We start from the raw sequence: 23,158 nt of genomic DNA, 5'->3' as shown, positions 1-23,158 counted from the left end.
GTAGGGGGTTGTAATATATCCCTAGAGTATATCATTTAAAGCCGGTTCTTTAAACTTTGTTAATAGACTTTCTGGGGATAGTTTACATCTTTCTGCCATTTCAGTTCCTTCAGTATCTCTGTGACACTCTTCCCTGGATTAAACAAACCTGTGAACATTTGTGCTGTCCTTCTTTGTATATGTTCAATATCTCCAGTTATTCCAATCTGGTACAAGTCCCACACACTTGAGCAATAATATTCTGGATGGGTCACATGATTGATCTGTAAGCAATCTCTTTAGCAGACTGATTTCACTTCCACAGTATTCTGCCAATAAAATGAAATCAACCACCTGCTTTGCCCACAACTGAACCTACGTGATCATTCCATTTCATTTCCCTACAAAGTGTTACACCAGGTATTTATATGAGATGGCTGATTGCAACAGTGACTCACTGATATTATTGTCATAGGATACCATGTTTTTTCATTTTGCCAAGTGCACAGTTTTACATTTCTGAATATTTAGAGCAAGTCAGCAATCTCTGCACCATGTTGAAATCCTAACAAGATCTGATGGAATATTTATGCAACTTCTCTCAGATAGTATTTCATTAGAGAGAATTGCATCATCTGCAAAAAGCCTGACTTTACTATTAATGTTGTCTGCAAGTTCATTAATATACAACATGAACAGCAAGGGTCCCAACACACTTCCCCAGGGCACTCCCAAAGTAACTTCTACATCTGAAAGTGACTCTCCATCCAAGATAACATGCTGTGTCCTCCTTACCAAAAAGTCCTCACTCTGGTCACAAATTTCACTTGATACACCATATGATCGTACTTTTGACAATAAGCATTGATGCAGTACTGAGTCAAATGCTTTTTGGAAATCAAGAAACACTGCTTCTACCTGGTTGCCCTGATCCAATGCTTTCAGTATGTCATGTGAGAAAAGTGGGAGTTGTATTTTATACGATCGATGTTTTAGAAATCCACAATTGTTGGCACTGAGGAGGTCATTTTGTTCAAGATACATCATTGTGTTTGAGCTCAGAATATGTTCTAAGATACTACAACAAATCGATGTCAAGGATATTGGATGGTAGTTTTGTGGATCACTTTACTACCCTTCTTGTAGAGGGGTGTGACCTGTGCCTTTTCCATGACCTGGGCATGGTTATTTGTTTAGGGATCTATGATAGATTATAGTGAGAAGAGGCTAAATCAGCTACAAATTCAGTACAGAATCTGACACGGATTCTATTGGGGCATGGAGCACTGTTCAATTTCAACAATTTCAGCTGTTTTTCAACACCATTCACAGTAGTACTTATTTCATTCAACTTTTAAGTGGTATAAGGATTAAATTGGGGCAATTCTCCTAGGTTTTCCTTTGTAAAGGAAGATTAGAAAATGGGGTTAAGCATTTCAGGTTTTGCTTTGATACCATCAATTTCAGTTCCTGTGTCATTCATTCACTAGGGAGTGGACACCTAGTTTGGCACCACTAACAGCCTTTACATGCAACCAGAATTTCGTTGGATTTTGTAAAAGATCACTTGCTAGGTGGTAGCTTTAAATCGGCCGCGGTCCATTAGTACATGTCGGACCCGCGTGTCGCCACTGTCAGTGATCGCAGACCGAGCGCCACCACACGGCAGGTCTAGAGAGACGTACTAGCACTCGCCCCAGTTGTACGGATGACTTCGCTAGCGATGCACACTGACAAAGCCTCGCTCATTTGCAGAGTAGATAGTTAGAATAGCCTTCAGCTAAGTCAATGGCTACGACCTAGCAAGGCGCCATTAGTAACATTGCATGTATCTACAGAATCTCACTTGTATCGTCAAGAGCGATGTACAACAATGATGGATTAAAGTTAAGTATTCCAGCAGCTATGTACTTTTCTTTATAGCATTCATTACGTATCCTGTTTCAGACCTATCTCTAGCCTGCGTGGGTTAACGCGTGCATATCGGCTTCCTCACTCGGGTAGTGTTCGTAGTGTTGGCTAACTGCTAACACTACACTCACCACTAACAAAATTGTAATTTTTCTAATTAAATTGTTGGATGATTTAAGTCTCCCCCAATGATTATAGTATGATTGGGGAACTTACTTACAAGTGAACTGATGTTTTCTCTGAAGTTTTCAGTTACATCAGAGGAAGAGTTGGGTAGATCATAGAAGGATCAAATAATCATTTTATGCCCACCCTTGACACTGAGTCTTGCCCAAACAATCTCACATGCAGTTTCAATTTCTATCTCAGTTGATTTCCGTTTTTTGTCAACTGCAACAAATAACTTCACTTTCATTTCCCATTTGCCTATCTTTCTGGTACACACAAATTTTCCTCACCACCACTGCTACCAAACTGGTACACTGAGAAAGGTGGTGTAGTGGTTAGCACACTGGACTCTCATTTCAGACGACGATGGCTCAATCCCACTTCCAGCCATCCTGATTCAGGTTTTCTGTGATTTCCCTAAATCACTTCAGGTAAATGCCAGTATGGTTCCTTTGAAAGAAAAGAAAGAAAGAACCAACCAACCAACCAACTAGGTACACTAAAAGTTTTAATGATTGTATGAGCTACCGTTTTTATGCCTACTGTAATCTCTCATTATAGATCTTGCCACTCTCCATTTTACTCCTGGTATCTGCTTTGACAGGTATCTTGCTGGGCACAACATATCCTTGGAGCATACTCCAATTGGAGTCAAATATTGGACAAAAAGGCTTTCTCCTTTGTACCTTTGCTTGCACCCTTCAGAATTCTCATTAACATCTGTAGTGACTTATATGCCTAGTTATCACCTGACCCATATGCAGTCCCCTTTGTAGTTTTCCAGTACTCAGTGTCACCTGTAGGTATTAGTAATGTCATCCAGCTGTGATGTTAGGTCTTAACTTATACTTGTATCTTTTGACAGTTACATCTGTAGTGTAAATGAACCCTAGTACATTACATTTATTTATTCTCTGCACTGACCAATTTAGTCCTCTGCATATGTTCCCACATTTCGCAACTGTCTTGTTCTACAGACAGCAGTATCATCAGCGAAAAAATAAAGTGATGGCGAAATCCATCCCTGAGAAGATGCTCATGGGGAAGGAGTACAGTGTCACTATAAAGTTAACCAGTGAGTCTACTGCATTAGAAGATTCTGAGGTCAGTGCACCCATGCAATGTTATGTCTCCCCTCACTTTAACACCTGGACCACCAAAATGATCGTGTTCAACAGTGAGCCAATGAGTCCCAACCTTAAGACAGCGAGGCCATACAGTGAGTTTTATATAAGACAGTGCACTGGATACTACTGGCTGTTCTCCAGTGATTGACTTGACAGTTAGTGGTGTGATTCAGACCAGACATCATTTGACAGATACAGTGAAGAGACATGTACTAGAGAGGTATTTGGACTTTGAATTACCAGGACACTTTCTGACTGCACATTTCTCTGTAGTGTTCACAATACTGTTTTCTGTATTTGCTGTGCAAATAAATTGTGATGTTTCATAATACAACACCTTTCATTAAAACATCCCATACATTGTGCTGAAGATTTTCAAAACTTATAAAATCTATAAAAAATTGCACATATTAATACTGCTTCTCTCCAAACTGGCACTTTGTTCCAAGTCCCATAGCATCAAGAAAAACCTGAACTAGATTAATATAAGCATGTTGACTCTATGACAATGTGATACATATTCAATTCTTTCATCCAGTTTGGCATAATGATAGACTACAAAAGTAATCTGGCATTAAAGGATATTGTCTGGAAAGCTCTGTCACCAGCTGATGTGTAGGCATGAACACAATGTGAGTCAGCAGGAAGTCTTCCAGGAAAGGGTCACTTGACGGATGAGGTGCGACATCCCGGCCACCTACTGTTCCTCCACAGCCACGTCCATCTAGACGCGTCTCGAGCAGGTGCTCCAGCATTTTCTGTGGGGTACCCGCCATCACAGTGTACCTGCAACCATTGTAAGAAATAGTAAGCTGCTCAATTTTATTAGTCAAAAGAAGAAGGGAGGGTGGGTAGGTAGGGGGCTAGGGAACCAAACTTTTTTGTTTTCAATCTTTAGATGATGTTAATCTGATAGAAGTGCATCATAACATACTGTGCAATTTAAGAGCTATGCATGCCATTACCCCACAAATAAAAATATCACAGCAATACACCTTACTTTGCAACAAAGGGAAGAAGAAATGAACCAGTGTTAATTGATCAACGTAATGGAGGTTGTTCATATAGGACAAAAAGAATGCCACTGATTCTCACATCCACAAAACAATATGAAGTGTATTATGTAGTATTTAATACTGTTCCATTCAAAAATCTTATTTTATTTGAGATGATGTACATAAGAGTGGACTGTTATCTAATATACCATACTTGGAACCAAGGGAAAATAATGTTGCTCTTATGTTGGGAGATTGAAAAATAAATCACATTTAAATGAAAATCTTTTTTCCTTTCCAACATTGTCATCTTTCTTCTCCATGTAAATTCTTTAGTGTGTCTCTACTTATTTGAATCTCTCATTCTCGAGTCCTAGAAAATAAGAATTTTTTCCTACACACTGTTTCATTTGTCTGCACATCTACATCCATACTCTGCCAATCACTGTGAAGTGCATGACATAGGGTACTTTCCACTATACCAGCTGTTAGGACTTCTTTCTATTCCATTCACGTACAAGGTGTCGAAATACTGACTGTTTAAATGTCTCTGTGCATGCTGTAATCAATCTCGTCTCGTCCTCACGATCCTACAGGAGTGATACATAGGGGATTGCAGTGTATTCCCAGAGTCATCATTTAAAGCTGGTTCTTGAAACATTAAGAAGCACAGTTTGGCATAATGATAGACTACAAAAGTAATCTGGCATTAAATGATACTGTCTGGAAAGCTCTGTCACCAGCTGATGTATAGGCATGAACACAATGTGAGTCAGCAGGAAGTTAGTGACAACCTTCAAGTGTTTGCCAGTTCAATTTCTTGAGCATCTTTGTGGCACAGTCCCATGGGTCAAACGATCCTGTGACCATTCATAATGCCCTTTTCTGAATATGTTCGACGTACCCCTGTCAGTCCTATTTGCCATGGGTCCCACACAACTGAGCAATATTCTAGGATACATTGTGCAATTGATTTATAAGCAATCTCCTTTGAAGGTTGATTGCATTTCTGTAGTATTCTACCAATGCACTAAGCCTGCCACTTGCTTTTACCAATGATTGAGCCTTACGTGATCATTACATTTCATATTTTTACAAAGTGTTACTCCCAGGCATTTGTAGAAGTTGTTAAATTCCAAGTGCGAGTCACTGATACTTTTGTAGTTTTTTATGTGCAGAATCTTAATTTTGAACACTAAAAGCAACTTGACAGTCTTTGCTCAACTTTGAAATAATATTGAGATATGTCAAAATGTTTTCTTAGACAGTACTCATACTTCATTGCAGAGAACTGCATTTTCTGTGAAAAGTCTTAGGTTACTATTAATATACAACATGAACAGCAAGGGTCCCAACACCTTCCATGGAACACATTCAAGTTACTTCTATGTCTACTAATGATTCTCCATCCAAAATGACATGCTATGTTCTCCCTATAGTACATGTCCATCCACTGATACATTTCTTCAGGTCCAAAAGGAGAAAGCAGTGCAAAGAAGCTATAGCTGGAGAGTATGATCTGTGATTCAACTTAATGCCTTTACATGCAGCAAACAAAACTTTTGAGTGGTTTGAAGGTCTGCCAAACTGTTCTGGAAAAAGTGAAAACTACTTTGTCCAGTGGCTAAAAATCCTTGAGAAATTTGATAGATAATATTGACCTGTGACCATTTCTCTGATAATTATCACAATATGTGAATCCTAAATAATCTCACCATTACTTTTACAGCTCAGTTTTGGTTTTCTTCTGAGCATGTTATCAAATGGAAGTTGGCCATTTTCAGTGTTCCTTTGCCTTCTGTTAGGAACAGACATTTGCTGTGTAAGTAAAAAATTGGTTTCGATTGTACATGAGATGTTCGAAACTGCTGTAATATGGTTAAACGATTTTAATGCTGAGTAGCTATAAGCTATTACTGATTTAATCTAGCCAGTAACTTCTTCATGCTTAAAATGTTCATCCAAGACAAACACCCCTCTTTTAAAAGTTTATAGTCCTTTGGTTATTCATCCCATTGGTTATGATCTGAATTGGGTATGTTGTGCATTCTACACCATCCATGTTTGTGTGGCAACAACAAACCACTTGTCACATACACCATGCAATGCAGCAGATTCTTCAAAAAATTTTCAGTTATTCATCTGTACTGAGGAGTGCTTGGGGAAGAAAGTTTATGATGCCAGTGCCAGCCTTGACATGACTCATGCAATTCAGCTGTGAACTCTTGTCAAAGTTGATAATCAACGATCTTCATATACTGGACAGTTCTTTACAATTTTCATACCTTGAGATTTTACATATTTTATTGGTTTTGAATGTAAATAAATAGAAATTGTATTCCTTGATGAGGCACTCAGTTTTAAGACTCTGGAATCAAAGGCATGACAAGAAAACGTTGATTAATTTGTGTTAAATGGTACCGGTGCTTTATATATACCAGTTAGTCCACGTTCCTCAAAATAATTCAGCAGCTGAACTGGTGCTTTCTCTCTTTATTTGTAAGATGCTAATAATGTTATCATATTTATTTTTACAAAATGCGACCGGCATGATGATAACAGAATTGCCTTCAGTTCTTGCTATGTTGTAGTGCACTGTTTTTTCGTTCACTAATGTTTATATACTTTTAGTAAACACTCCCAATGGAATGGAATGTCTGTTTGGATACTGAAGTTTGCAAAAAAAGCTTGCTTTTTACCATTGTATAGGTAAGTAAAAAGTTATAGATGAACAATAGTTGAACGTATCTGAAGGTCTCTAGAAATGAAATCCGGAAGAAGAAAAAGTTCCTGCTTTGGATGATGAGCAGATGGAAGATCCAGCATAACCAAATATTCCAAATGAAACCAAAAAGGCTGTTAAATGTAGCCAACACCATTATTTGCAACAAAGACACAGAGAATTTGCTAATCTTCCTGGAGTATTACAGAAATTAGCTTCAACTCTGTTCAGAGTACCAATATCTCTAAGAACTTTTTGTTAAGACACAAACTATTTTTAAGAGACTTAGTCAACAGCCATTTATTTAACTACACATACATAATTAAACAAGGCAAAGATACAATATAACCTGCAAATTTCTGGAACATAGATTTTTTAACTACAACAGTAAAGGTTGAAAAATGACTTCTTGTAATACTACTACTTCAGCAGCAGCAGCAGATCCCAAATCACCATTACCTATTCATGTCTCCCTAACCACACTTAATTTGATACTTAGAAGAAGTAAGCTTTGAAAGAAGAAGTGATAAAGTAAAAAGTGTTGTCCTGTAGGAAATGATGGTTACATTTCATACTTCGTTACATAATGAGAAAGGCAACACTTTATGCCTGCCTCACACTGCAGACAGAATGTTAGTGTGTTTAAAAACATAATAACTGGAGCTACAAAATATAGGTATGGTTTAATGAAATAGTTGATCACCCCCTCTCCATATGGGTTGAAAATAATAGTGCCCAATTTAACTATCCAGAAACAGCACCGAGATGTAATCAACGCCATTCCTCTCATATTTTTCTTTTTTAAGAATTTATGATTTCCGAGAAAATAAACGTATGCAGGATATATAGGCCTACAACATTTCTATTTGGACATTTATTTGCTGGTATGAGTTATTGTTGACTTGCTACTAGTGAACAAGCCACAAGCAGCTGTCTATGAGCTAACATTCCAACTGGTGATTACTACTTTAAGAGATCGATCTTTGACTTGTTTAACCAGCATTTTAACTACAATGAGGTGCACACTCAAAACTAGTTTTCTGAATAACAATAATCTGTCACACCAGTTGTCATTAGTCCCCTCTCTTACCTGCAAGTGGTATGGTTATGCCACAGTTTCTTAATACACACCTGGTGTCATGTTAATTTAAGATTTACTTTATTTTTGGCAACAGAAAAGTCACATTGGGCAAATCTGGCAAAAATGGAAGCAGGGAATTGTTACATTATTGTCTCTGGTGCAGAAATAATGAAGAAGCAACAAAGTGTAAGTAGGTGCATTATCATGATGCAAAAGCCAAAAATTGTTTCATCACAAATCAGAGTGTTTTTTCAGATTGTTTCATGCAAAAAGCTTTAAATTTTTTGTGGTATTCCTTACTGATCATTTGATCTTGTGGCAAGAACTCAAAGTGTACTATGCCATTAAAAACCTAAGAACAAAGCGAGCGTAGCCTTCACACTGAGAGCAATCTGCTGAGATTTTATCGATTTTGGGATCCAGAATGCTTCCACTTGGACGAGTGGGCCATAGCTTCAACAATTTATCATTAAAACCAGGTTTCATCACCTGTTACGACACATTTCATTAGTTCTGTGTCATTGTTTTCATCTAGCAACATGTGCTTGCCAATGTTTTTGATCGAACATCAAAAATTTTGGAACAAACTTTGCTGTCACATATTTTATACCTTAAACACCCAAAAAAAAATTCATTGCAGGAGCAAAGTCATACGTTAATACCATCAGTGACTTCTCTGACTGTGGTTCCTTGAGTGTTCATAATGATTTATTTTCCTATTTTCTCGATTTCATCAGCTGATGATGTGCTGCGGCTTCCTGGACACTTTCTTCATGGTCTTCTTCAAAACACTTATACCACATGTAATCCATTGTTTTACTCACTGAAGACTCACCAAAAGCAATATTTAACATGTCTGAAGGAACACTGCATTGTTCTTCCTAACGACATGGGCACTGCAATACTGTATTTATCCACCGATACCAGAAAGCAACTTTTAATTACAATGTCGGTCCCAGTATGGAAATTACATAACAAATACATGTTGTGATGCAGGAATAATGACAAATGGAAGTTTGGGTCTGGTGTGAGTTCTGGACCAATAGCCAAAGCAGTTAAGGTGACAGCTGGTGCCTAAAGCAGGAAATCCATAATTGAGTCCTGGTCCTGCACAGATCTTCATTGTCATAATTCCATTATACAGCTGATGGTTGTTCATTTTAGCAACTCAAATACATTCATGTTACGCAAAATGAATAATGAATGGTACTACCAAAACACAAGTAATCTTTCTGGCACCCGACAACAGACTAATGCTACACAGATACTTTTCAGACATGTTTAAAAACACAACAACAAAAATAGTCCTATTGGCATGAATACCATATGCAAAATTATAAAGCTCCTGCTACTTTTTGAACACATTTTGTATGGGTAGATGAAAGCTTCCACTAAAACATTGATGTCTGTTTGATGGTTATACTGTTCCTCCTGAAAATGATTAAACAGATGAAACTGTACAGTAGTGGAGTATCCAAAATAAAAGAATCCAATTAGCAACAGCCAATGGGAACTTTTGTTTCATTAAGATGACTTGATTATTATAGCAAAGGAAACTTTTACTGGAAAATGATTGCTCTTAAAAGTGGGAGGTATGTCTGTTTTTGTGATTGGAATCAAGGGAATAAAGACTACATCCCCTTTAGCAAACCCAACAGGATTCATTGCTTAGATTATACTTCAGTGATTTTACCACCTGTTTTTATTACAGTTCATTCCTCACAGCCATTTGAATTGGTTAGTGTGTTGACTGCAATTGAAAACAGAGAAAACCAAGTACCATGCTATTACTAAACATTTTCATTTGGAGGGTTGCACTGCTGCACAAATAAAAACAGAGTTGGATGAAGTTCACATGGAGACTGTAGTATCACTGAAGACCATTTATTTTTGGATTAATGAATTTTAATGTGGTTGGACAAGCACTGATGACGAAGCATGTTCTTGCAGTTGTATTAAGGTCACCAAAAAGAAAACCGTTGACAAAATCCATGATATGGTAATGCAAAACTGCTGAAAAAAATCGTGAGGTTGCTGAGACTGTAGGCATTTCAACTGAGTGAGTGCATAATGTCCTGCATGGAGATTTTGGCTATGAATAATCTGTGTGCCAGGTGAGTGCCACAGTTGCTCACATTTGACCAAAAGTGCATCCGGCACATTATTTCAACAAAATGTATGAGATGTTTAATTGCAGTCTGCAAGATGTTTTGCACCAATTTGTGACTGTTGATGAAAGCTGAATACATCATTACAAACCAGAGAAAAAAACCAGACAAAATGCTGAAGGCTGGTGAAAGTGAACTGAAGAAGAAACAGACCATTCAGTCAGATGTCAAGGTCATGATCACTGTTTTTTTGGAATTCCTAAGGAATAATCCTCTTAGATTACTAGGGAAAAAGGCAGGACCATAACTGGGCTCTATTATGCTTTACTGTTGGATCATTTGAAACTTGCAATGGCTAAAAACAGACAAAGATTGGCATGCAAGAAATGCTCTTTCACCAGAATAATATACCATCCCACACATAGCAATAACAATAGCAAAAGTGCATGAACTGGGCTTTAAATTGGTTCCTCATCCATGCTATTCACCAGAATTAGCCCCAAGTGGCTTCTTCCTGTTCCCTAGCTTAAAAATTTGGCTTGATAGGAAGAAATTTTCATTAAATTAGGAAGTATCTATTACAGTCAACAAATATTTTGCAGAGTTTGACAGAATCCATTTTTTCCAATGGAATGAAAAAGCTGGAGGATTGCCGAACCGAGTGTATATTCCTCAATGAAGACTATGTTGAGAAGTAAGGTGAGTTGTTTATGAAACACACACTCTTTTGCTTTTTCCCCAGATTCATCAGACCACCCTTGTATAACCAGATTTGCAAAAGTAAGGTGAAATAAAATTCTCTGTTGTTCATCTGCGACAACGGTGCCCAAATCGATCATCATCACATTAACTAAGAACATGCCAACATTGCACCTGTCTTTGAGGAGAATCCTTGTATCATAATAGACCAAAAGTTATCTCTCAGTGCCTGACATGACATACGGATTTATTGAAACCAAGAATGAGTGCAAAAACCAGCCAACAGATGGTGCCAGACAGCACGACATCAGTAACACTGCACGAGAATGTTGTGTAAAATGAGTTGCAGGGAGAGAGGGAGCCAGATGCACAAGCAGTCTCAGTATGTTGACTTTACCAGAAAAGGCACTGTTAGTGAAATGAATGGAGAATCTGCTATTGCAGCTTTATGACCCTATCATAAGAAGGGTATTCGAATGGGTGAACGTAGTGTACAAGCAGTGCTAAGAAGAAAACTCTCATGAAGGTTGATGCCACAGGTTGTTTAGACATTTGGCCTCATAATGGGTGATAAGACAAATGATAATGCTGCTCAGACAATTCAAGGAGAAATGGAGACTTAACCAAGTTCATCTCTGGTTGGCGAAGTCGCACATTCCACTGACATTCCATGCACTACTGTCTGGAGAGCACTGAGGCATACCCTCCAATGCTATCCAAACAAAATCTAGTGTCATTATGAACTGTTAGCCACGGAACATGTTGTTGACTGACAAAGCCCATTTCACACTCCAAGGGTCTGTCAATACCCGCAACTGCAGAATTTGTTCTACTGAAAATCCTAGAACTGTCATTGAAACACCATTGTGTGGTGAGAAAGTCAGAGTGGTGTGGATTTTCATCAGCTGTGAAATGGACCTTTTTTCTCTGAGAAAATGCGAGGTATTGATTTTTGGTCAGTCATCATGATGGGTGTGAGGTACGCTGAAATGTTACAGAACTGCATCATCCCTAGCCTCGCTGCTAAATACTTGCTGGAAGGTACAACTTTTATGCTCCATGCCATATAGATAAACATGTGGACTTTTACACATTGTTTGGTGAGGATCGAGTGCTGAGCTGCAATTTCCATCATACTTGACCTGCCAGTTCCCCAGACCTCGATGTGTGCGGTTATCGGCTGTGGAATTACCTGAAGCCTCAAGCCTATTGCAATCGTCTGACTTCATTAGGGATGCTAAAAGACGATGTCCAGCAGCAATTTCTCATCATACCTACTGGTATGATGTACAGTGCTGTTCACAATATTATCTCTTGACTACACGTATTGTTGAGGAATGATGGCTGATATAATGGGCATTTGTTACAAAGAAAATTGGTTGTTATGCTAATTATTGCTTTTGTATCATATGAAGTAACACCATTGGTCATTTTGTGCACTTTTTTTGGATTCAATAAAACATCATGGCATTTTAATCATATGTGTCAATTTTTGTCTCTCTTCCTGCATTAGACCATGAAGAACTGAATTTTCAAATGTTAACAGACTTCTGTGTCACCCTGTACTTTCGAATGCTTAGCATGGAGCTAAGGGATTAGACAATACACAAATATTTATCAAAACAGCAGACAGACACCAACAGTACAGAGCTGAGCAAAAGATCTTCGCCTATTGCATGACGGCTGCCCCGTGTTAATCATTTTTTAGCAATCCTCTAGTCTCGCAAGCCTCTTGTAGATTCAGCAACAGTGGCTGTCAACACTCTTCAAGTGTTGGAGCGACTGAGAACACCTCTTGTGGAAAGAAACTCAGACTAGCATTCACAGTTATTCAGATGGCTGCCATGTACACTGGCCAAGGCATCAGAGTTACTTCATGTGTGTGCAGTCCCGAAAATTTGGTACTGAAACTCCTTTCCTCTGGTGCCCCAAGTGTAGTAATGAGGGATACTTTGTGGTCTTTTTTGCAGTCTGATTAAAATTACTTGATACATGACATTTCACACGTTGGAGCTGTCTTCCTCCAATCAGAGTGCTTAAAATCAGTCTCAAAATGTTCACCATTGCCAAACTGCCACCACAAATAGCTCACTTCCAATTCCTTGTCTGGTTATGTTCTTGATGTGTGTGGATCCAAAGTCTTGGGTCTGATCGTTTTATTTTGCATTTCATCAGGTACCATAACCATCCTGAAAACAACACACACAGAAAGACGGTAATGAAACACACATGTTTTGTATGGTCATTAGCCAAACACTGCTAGACTCCTTTGCACAAGATGTGATTCGGCTTTACACATTTGATCATCATTGTCACAGAGATGGGACTACAGTAGATAAGCTTCATATGACACTGTATGAGGCCAAAGCTTGGGAAGGCAACAAATTATCATTACAATTGGTGCTACAGGGGAATTAAAATAACACGATAATGGTTATTGATAAACTAGAGCAATGGTAAATCACAATCCTGACATGCAGAAAATCCTGGGTTCAAATTCATGTGAGGTGATAGTTCTTTTATTTACAATTTTTTTTCAAATTTACTCTCATTATTATTATTATTATTATTATTATTATTATTATTATTTTCAATTAACTGTTGGAAATATGATTTTTTTTTTTATTTTGAAAATTTTGTCACAACATTTTCAAAACTGGACTGACTTTTGTATTTGTTCTTATTTTTTCCCTATCATTCTTGTTTTGTTTAAAATTTGACTGTGCCGCTTACAATCTGCAACTGAGTACCAATCGAGACTGCTCATTGGTTGGATCACATCACTTCGTATAGGCAGTAAGAGGATAACTTCACATAACCAATTAAAGATACAAGTTATAGCGTGCTGTTAGTGCTAACTTGAAATTTTTCTGTATTGAGTTTGCTCTTAGAGATCAGATTTAATCACAGTGAATACAGCAAGTGTAATTAATAGTTCTGTCAAGTTTGCATCCTTGTTTTCCTGGGTACTTTGCATATCATGTGGTTGTGGTTAAGTTAGGATATGAGTGTAAATTCAGGGCTACAAAAAATGTTGCCTGCCATAGTTCAGTCACTGATCACTTAAAACCAGCTGTGGGCTGAGTTTCTCATGTTCCTGCCATACCTGATGGCAGTCGCTTCCAACACTATTCCTCATTACATGAACAGCATTTCAGCACTTGTGAACTGATCTGATGTATTCATGTTTCGCCTTTGACCCAGATGCAGCTGATGGTGCAACACTGTAGTGTGACAAGCATCAAGTGTCATATAATTTTAATTGGACTATAGTTCATGAAATTTTGTGTAACGATTCCATCACCATTTTGTTACTGTGGAATATCTTTTAAAACACATGTCCATTTCTAATCTGCAGTGACCTAACCGACAGTTGACTGCAATCTGAATAACAATATCGTATTTCTGGTTTATTTTGATTCTACACAACACAGATTTTTTTCCAAATGTTAGTAAAGATAAATCTGATCAGTCTAAGCACATCAAATCCTTAGTAAAGAGCTTCTAGACATAACAAAGTTGTCCTCTTCTTACTTAAACAGGCAATGATAAGGTCAGCAGCATATGTGGTGGAAATGGAATCAAAGTGAGACAAGTTTTATGAAGTAATGACTCAGTGTAGTCGCTAGTAGCACTGGGCTTCAGTTCCTAAGGGGATCATTTTCATTTCTATTCTTTATCAAGCCATACTGGTCATCTATAGAAGTCTATACCAGTATTTATGCTGAATGTGAACCAGAAAATGATGCCTATACACTTGTGCATATTACCTGATCTCTCCAACCAATTTTACTGTCATTACTCTCATCTGTATGAATTAGTGTATATTATGACTCATCTGAAAATATGTCCTGATCTCCACATAACACGAAATGTATTTCTTGTTCTTCAGTGGATTTCACCAATTATCTCTGAAACACATGTGCCAACTACAGAAATCATCTCGAATCGCACATGCACGTCTTTCCTCTGAATTTTCCTTCTTCAGTAACTTCAATTTTGTAATTATCCCATACTCATAAAGAGTATTGAAGAACAGGTGCCAGGATGGTTTCATAACTGAATTCTCTTTCAGGTTAGCTGCTCTGCCTAGAATTCAGACAGATCCTGACTGAACATTTGCAAGGTGTTTTGAAACGCTGATTGTATTAGGTGTCCTGTCAGAATATATACCGAGCAAGGCAGTGCAGTGCTGACACACTGGAATCACACTTGTGAGGAAGGTAGTTCAGTTTCCTGTGCTGGCCCAAAATATCTTCAGACAGATGGGTTTCACTAACTGAATCAGTAACAGATAGTGTGCCTCTTGATTTTCAAGTTAAGTGAGCAATGTAATCAGCATAATGAAAGACATTTAAACTATACTCCACTGTTGACTCTAATCAGCTTCATATATACAGCAAGGGAGAAAAGCACTACCGTATTTACTTGAATCTAAGCCGCACCTGAAAAATGAGACTCGAAATCAAGGAAAAAAAATTTTCCCGAATCTAAGCCGCACCTGAAATTTGAGACTCGAAATTCAAGGGGAGAGAAAAGTTTTAGGTCGCAACTCCAAATCGAAACAAAGTTCGTCTAATTGTAATATGAGACACAATTTAGGTCGAATGAATGACGATACAGCTGCAGTAGTTTGGTTCGAGTCGTAAGCTTAGCAGTTACGGTTTACCAGGTAGCCATTGCTACGCGTCACGCGCTCCGTCCGTATTTATGCGGATATCCTTCCTTTTTCACGTGCTTCGTCTGGTTTCAATTGATTGCTTATTTTTCTTTGATCGGATAAGCGCCGTTTTCTTTGTCATAGGCGTTTACGTCACTCTAAGCTGAAAATGCATTACTATACTGTGTCATGCATTGTTTGTCGCATTCTGATAGTGCGTGTTTACGGCCTGTCGCCGCTCACGGCATGGCTTGCTTTTGTGCGCGCTACCGTCGCTTACAAATAAAAAATAGAGAGGAATCGTCTCATTAGCGAAACATTTGTTGTTACTTACACTACTGCTTTCTTTGATAATGATCAACAAGAACCAAATAATAGACTGCGTATGATGATGTTCTGAACGAAATTTTAGCGAAAATTTTTCTCCGTTTGAAAATCTTTGGAGGCGCCTCTTTAGTTCATTACAATCTGCACAGAAATTCTTAGATTTAAAAATCTAGTCAGTTGCCGTGCTTCATTTCTGACTGTATCACTATTAGGCATAAGAATAATACGAATATAAACATGACATGATATGTATATTCTTCCGTGTTTGCTGTTGTCTCACTCTAGTTTCGTAGTTTATTAGGCAGACAGGATTTAAATGAGATAGTAGCAAACACGAAACAATACATGGCAAAATGTTTATATTCGTATTAATCTTATGGTGAAGAGAATACTGCATGTGATTCACAATTCATAAAAGTTCCTATTAGCAACCATCTCCTCTCACAGGTAGGAAAAAATTCAGAACGTAGAGTTGGTCATATTGACAAACATCCCAAACAGTCTTGCCAGTCGGATTTTCGTAGTACATAGAAATGCTGCTACATTCGAAGATCAACAATACAGAATTTGTATTTACTTCGTTGGATAATGCATCAAAATGCAGTGGTCGAAACTCTGGGCGGAGGAAAAAGGCTCGTCTTCCACTTTTTTTTTAAATTTATTTACTGACGCAGAGATTTTGGTGCCAGTATTTATCTTTGTGCCTACAAAGCATGCCTGTGTAGCGCTACATATATTAGACGGCAGAAGTTAAATAGTTGTGGCGGCACCCACCAACATTTTTCAGAACTACCGCTTGCTTTGCACTCGATTCTAAGACGCAGGCGGTTTTTTGGATTACAAAAACCGGAAAAAAAGTGCGGCTTAGATATGAGTAAATACGGTATTTACGAATAATAAGTGTCTCTTTTCTACATTACTGAATGACTACCTAGGTTCATGGTTCAAAATTCATCATTCAAAATCCCAAATGCATGTTGCCTAACTGATTCCAGGGACATCAAAATATTTGATTTTCAATATTTTGCATAATTATTGACCAAATTTAAAAACTTTAAATGCTGTCATTATTACTCATTAAGAGGTACAATGTTACGTGAAAGGTTTAACAGAATAAGACATTACAGTTTGTGACTGTATTTAGGTCCTGAGGCAGTTCACTCACCTCACACAAATACCCAGATTGCACTCTTCCAGTACTTCAGAAAGAGAGCACTTAGTGACTTGAAACAAAATCTGCACATACTTTCAAACCTGTACAAAACTACTACTTGCTGACATCCCTTATAAAATTATGAAAGGAAATATGTTTCTATCTTACTACATTTTTCACTGTTCATGCAGTAAAACTGCTGCATCAGACATGGTGATTTAACTTGTTACTTTTTTTTACTACTAACGCTATTTGCAACACATTTCAGAGACAGTATCCACATACACTGCCTAGTGTGTCTGCAAAAACTATATAATGGTATAATACATAGTTCAAGACATGTAAACACTGAAATGCGTGAAAAACTAGCTTTTGCTTAAAACAGGGAAATTACACAATCCATTATTTCAGATAATGAGAGTACTCAGCGACTTACAATGAACTTTAAATGTAACTTCACACATTTTCTGAACTTTTTCTCTCTTACATGCTTAACATTGAATTTTTAAAATATTAACTCATTTGTGAAGTAATTAGAAATATTTCTTCTTTAAAGAACAGTGGGTTTACTAGTAAAAAACTAACAAAATGAATAGAGCACTATCTATACAGGTTGTGTACACACTGTAAATGATCAAATGAGGAGGGCGCACTTATGTGTTCACAATGTGGGAATAGTAACGTACCAGTACTAAGTTTGCTAATTTCTCCGATCACTTGCATTACCTGCAAGGAGAGCTCATAAACACCACCAGTTACAGGTGCTGACTTGTGCAGACTGTTTCAAAATTGACTACAAATTATTACAACTCACATTATAAGGTAAATTCCACCATATTGTAAAATGTAGGCCTCTGGATGGTACAGTATTTTGTGACACTCCATAGGACTGTTCCACATGGTTTGCGAGAGCCTAATGTAAGCTGTACATAGCAGTTGAAGCTGGAAATCTATTACTACGACATTTGATGGGAGAGAATGGGCATACGGGTTTATCTGATTGTATTTAACCTTTAAGCATGAATGAGCACTATATAGAAATATGTTAACACACAGTAGTCAAACATACTGCCAAGACAACACACTGTCTGAAAACAAAATTAGTCAAAAGAACATAAAGAAGGATTGCAAAACTGGTACTAATTGTAATGGTCAAAAAATTGAATTTTTTTCTGCATTTGGTTTTGTAAGTGGGTGGTACATAAAATGGGGATACTGGTTCAGTGGGACAGCTCTATTTTCTGTATCATGTCACATTTCTGAGATACAAAATAAAAATAAAATCACATCGATTTTATTTCCAAGATGTTCTGAACATAAAAAAAACTGAAGTAAATTACACAAAACCTGAAAACTGTTCTGTCACGCTGATGAACCAAACCATTATGATCAACTGACCAACAGCTTTTTGATCAACCTCCGAAACACAATGCACTAGCAGTTCTGCATAGCGTTGGTCTGGCAAGTCCTTGGTATGTTTCCGATTTGTGGAACCTGATGTCTGCAAACAGGTCACAAAATTACCGAAATTATAGGCCTGCATTTGTCACATATTGACGATGTAATGACTTGTACATTGTGAAGCTTAAGGCTGCTGGAAGCCAGCAAGGGTATTACAAAATAGGAAATCAGAGATACAATACAGAGAGTTTTTAGGTTATTGGGTGTCAACCATAATGCTAGAGCCCTGCAAATTGCAGTTGGTTGGTTGGTTGGTTGTTTGAGGTTAAAGGGACCAAACAGCAAGGTCATCAGTCCCTTGTTTCAAATAGACTCCATTCTGCTAATGGGACATCTCAGTATAGTCAGAAAAATAAAACGGATAAAGGGGAAACGTAAAAGGGCAGTCACGTTGTCATTAGTAAAAACAAATGAGGGAAGTTGGCAAGAGAACGAACCCAACACTATGCTGAAACAGCATAGGCAAGACCACCTGTGACTTAAAAGGTACAACTGCTATAATGCAGAAAGTACGTATGGGAATAGAAAAACTAACCAAGCCTTAAAAAGAAGGGGTAAAAACAGAGTAAAAGGGAAAGAACAGAGAATTCCGGTCAGGGAGGTGAATCGGGAATCTCTGAACACTGCCTACAGTGGGAGACACCCAAACACTCACCGCCCTGCCCCAACACCAGAGGGAGATTAAAAACTTTAAAACTGAGAATAAAAACCACTCTCCCGGAGGAAACCTAGAACCAGAGAGACCATCCGGGAATCGTCAGCCAACATCAAAGGTAAAGTGTGGGGGAGTCAGTACTTAGCACGCAGAGCCAAAAGAAGGGGGCATTCAACCAAAATGTGGGCCACTGACTGGAAGGCTCCACAACCACATAGCGGGGGTGGCTCATCACGCAAAAGGAAACCATGGGTCAGCCTGGTATGGCCAATGCGGAGACGACACAGTGTGGTCGAGTCCTTGCGGGAGAGGCTAAAGGAAGAACGCCATGGGCCTGTATTCACCTTAATGGCACGAAGTTTATTAGACAGTGGAGTAGCCTCCCAAGAATTGGTCCATGACTGTGCAAAGTGGGATTTGATGTGAAGCCGTAAATCCGCTGCAGGAGGGGTTACGGAAAACGGGGGGTAAGTAACTGCTCCCCCAGCCAAACGATCAGCGAGCTCATTACCCGGGATACCCACATGGCCCGGGACGCATAAGAAGTCAATGGAACAAGCAGCACGGTGAAGATCAGCGAGATGGTCATGGATGGCAGAGACCAAGGGATGGCGCGAAAAACACCGGTCAATAGCAAGAAGGCCACTCATCGAGTCCGTACATAACAAAACGCGGTTGTGTTGGGATTGTTTAATAAAGGTAAGGGCCCGGGAAATTGCCATCAATTCCGCAGTAAACAACCCACATGTAGGTGGCAGCAGATGATTTTCCGTTCCAACAGAGGACGTGAAGGCATACCCAACATGATCAGCAGATTTAGAGCCATCAGTGTAAAAAATAACAGCATCCCGAAACTCCCATAAAATTTGGCGGAAAAAGGTACGGAACACCACCGGGGGGATGGAATCTTTCGGTCCGCGGCGGAGATCCATTCGAAGTCGAGGCCGAGGAACTAACCAAGCAGGGGTGGAGGGGAGGGAGCGAGGAAGACAGGACAAAGAAGGAAGCCGAAAATCACGGGTAAGAGACGCAAGGCGCAGCCCAACCGGTAAACCCGCCCGAGGGCGGGAGTCAGGCGGGCGACGTCCATGGTCTGGGAATAGGATAGAATAGGAAGGATGAGCGGGAGAAGAACGGATAGTAAGGGCATAAGACACCAGAAGCTGGGACCGCCGAACAGAAAGGGGGGGGATCCCAGCTTCAACCAGGAGACTATCAACAGGGCTAGTAGGGAAGGCACCGGTGGCCAAACGGATACCACGATGGTGGACTGGATCCAGCACGTGCAGCGTGGAAGGAGCAGCTGAACCATAAACTTGACAACCATATTCCAAACGTGACAGAACTAGAGCACGATAAAGACGGAGGAGGAGGGAACGGTCCGCACCCCAGGAGGAGTGGGCAAGGAAGCGAAGGACATTGAGTTTATGGAAACATCCTACCTTCAGGAGTCTGATATGGGGCAGCCAAGTGAGCTTGTTGTCGAAAAGAAGACCTAGGAAACGGAACTGTGGAACCACAGGCAATCTTTGTGCAGCGAGATAGAGCTCTGGATCAGGGTGGACCGTAGTACGGCGACAGAAGTGGACCACCCGCGATTTTAAAGGAGAGAATTGAAACCCGTGGGAGAGGGTCCATGCAGAGGCACGCCGTATAGCCACCTGGAGCTGCCGTTCTGCAGATGGCATCGAGGAGGAACTAACCCAAATGCAGAAATCATCCACATACAAGGCAGGGGCGACCAAGGGACCGACAGAGGCCACAAGTCCATCGATAGCAATGAGGAAAAGAAGGACACTCAAGACAGAACCCTGTGGGATGCCCGTCTCCTGGGTCCGTGGAGAACTAAAAGCAGTACCAACTCGAACTCTGAATGACCGATGGATCAGAAACTGGCGGATAAAAATCGGGAGTGGGCCCCGAAGACCCCACTGATGAAGGGTTAGTAAGATGTGATGGCGCCAGGCCGTGTCATAGGCCTTGCGAAGGTCAAAAAACACTGCAACCAAATGGCGGCGCTGGGAAAAAGCCTGCCGAACTGCGGATTCCAAGCGAAGCAAATGATCGATTGGAGATCGTCCCTCTCGAAAGCCACACTGGTAAGGGGACAATAGATCCCGAGATTCGAGGACCCAAGTGAGCCGACGGGCTACCAGCCGTTCAAGTAACTTACAACCAACATTGGTCAGACTAATTGGCCGATAGCTGTCAACAGATAGGGGGTTCTGACCAGGCTTAAGGACAGGAACCACAATGCTATCCCTCCACTGAGAAGGGAAGTCACCCTGGAGCCAGATACGGTTAAACACCCGAAGAAGATGGTGCCGTTGTGGAGCACTGAGATGTTGAAGCAGCTGGTTATGAATGGAATCTGGGCCAGGAGCCGTATCATGAGAAGCAGATAGAGCAGAAAGAAATTCCCATTCAGTGAAAGGTTCGTTGTAAGATTCTGACTCACAAGTGGTGAAACATAAGGTGACAGCTTCAGCCTGCTGTTTTTGATGAAGGAAAGCAGCTGGATAGGAGGCCGACGCTGATGCCACTGCAAAATGGGTCGCAAGATGTTCTGCAAGAACTAATGGGTCCGTACAAATGCCATCTGGGAGGTGAAGGCCTGGGAGGGTGGACTGCCGATGGCAACCTTGGAGAGAGCGAAGTGTAGCCCATACCCGTGACAGAGGGACAGTGGAACCAAGGGAAGAAACGAATCGTTCCCAACATATCCGCTTGCTCTGTTTGATTAAATAACGGGCTTTAGCGCGAAGGCGCTTAAAGGTAGAAAGGCTGGCTACAGATGGGTGCCTCTTAAAGTGTTGCAAAGCTCGACGGCGATCACGGATGGCAATGGCAATGGCCGTACTCCACCACGGGACTTGCCGACGACGAAATTGTCCAGATGAGCGCGGGACAGCAAGGTTAGCAGCGCGAACAATCGCGTCAGACACGTCACGTAGGACGTCATCAATACAACCCGACAAAGAGGGAGAAAACTCGACCTGTGCAGTATATAGAGGCCAATCGGCGCGGTGGAAAGACCAACGAGGTAACCTCTCCATCGGGGAGCGGGAAGGGAGCGTGATAATCAACGGGAAATGGTCACTATCACAAAGGTCGTCGTGTGGCGACCAGTGTAATGAAGGGAGGAGAGAGGGAGAAGAAAGAGAAAGATCAATGGCAGAAAAGGTACCATGACCAGCACTGAAATGAGTAGGGGAGCCATCATTAAGAAGGCACAGGTCGTGGTCTGCAATAAATTGGTCGATAAGAAGACCTCGTCTAGATGGAAAGGCACTGCCCCACAAAGGATGATGAGCATTAAAATCCCCAAGGAGGAGGAAGGGAAGAGGAAGTTGCTGAAGAAGGGTGGTTAAGGCAGCAGGTGTAAGAGTCCTGTCAGGAGGGAGATAAAGATTGCATACTGTGACTGCAGAGTCTAAGTGGACCCTAACAGCAACTGCTTCCAATGTAGTTTGGAGAGGAATCCACGTGCTAGCAATGTCTGTACGGACCAACGTACAAACGCCACCAGAAGCCCGCAAGGGTCCGACCCGATTTCGACAGAAAACACGGAACCCACGGAGGGTCGGTGAGTGAGCATCAGTAAAATGAGATTCCTGGAGAACCACACAAGCTGCTGAGTAGGACGAAAGAAGGGATTTCAATTCCGGAAGGTGACGATAGTAGCCATTACAATTCCATTGGAGAACCACAGAACGATGGTTTAAATGAGGGCTGAACATGCTAAATCCAGTCATACCGCCGGGTCCCCACCCGTCACCGACAAGGAGGGGGCGACATCCATAAACGACAGGTCAGAATCCAGTTGTGAAGCCGGGGAAGGGACCTCCGGTGACACCAGAGGCTCTTTGTCCCGGGACTTATGTTTCTTCTTCTTTTCAGGCTGAGATCGAGGAGGGCTGTGTGGCATAATGGAGCCAGCTGCAGCAAGATCAGGAACAGAAAGAGACCGGGCGACCTGGGGGCCGATAGACCGCGGCTCTCGCGGGTGCCGCGCTGCAGCAGACCTTTGACCTGGAAGGTGCCGGGAAGGGGCATCCCGGGAGAGGCGCCCTTGACCGGCAGACGCCGAAGGAGTGGGACACTTCTCCGGC

General features: G+C 40.5%; 1 protein-coding gene across 1 annotated transcript in view; it reads right to left on the bottom strand.

Moving 5' to 3' along the window:
- The window catches only part of LOC124789573 (rap guanine nucleotide exchange factor 4), a 271,079-nt gene that overhangs the window by 84,883 nt on the left and 163,038 nt on the right, over positions 1-23,158 (bottom strand). The window contains exon 8 of the mRNA XM_047256978.1: positions 3,771-3,971. Within this exon, the coding sequence (XP_047112934.1) occupies positions 3,771-3,971 (201 nt within the window). The remainder of the gene's footprint in view (positions 1-3,770; positions 3,972-23,158) is intronic.

This window comes from Schistocerca piceifrons, chromosome 3, assembly GCF_021461385.2.
Source record: "Schistocerca piceifrons isolate TAMUIC-IGC-003096 chromosome 3, iqSchPice1.1, whole genome shotgun sequence".
In the NCBI taxonomy this organism is placed as follows: domain Eukaryota; kingdom Metazoa; phylum Arthropoda; class Insecta; order Orthoptera; family Acrididae; genus Schistocerca; species Schistocerca piceifrons.
Note: the sequence above shows the minus strand (reverse complement) of the source record. Positions and strands in the feature narration are given on the sequence as shown.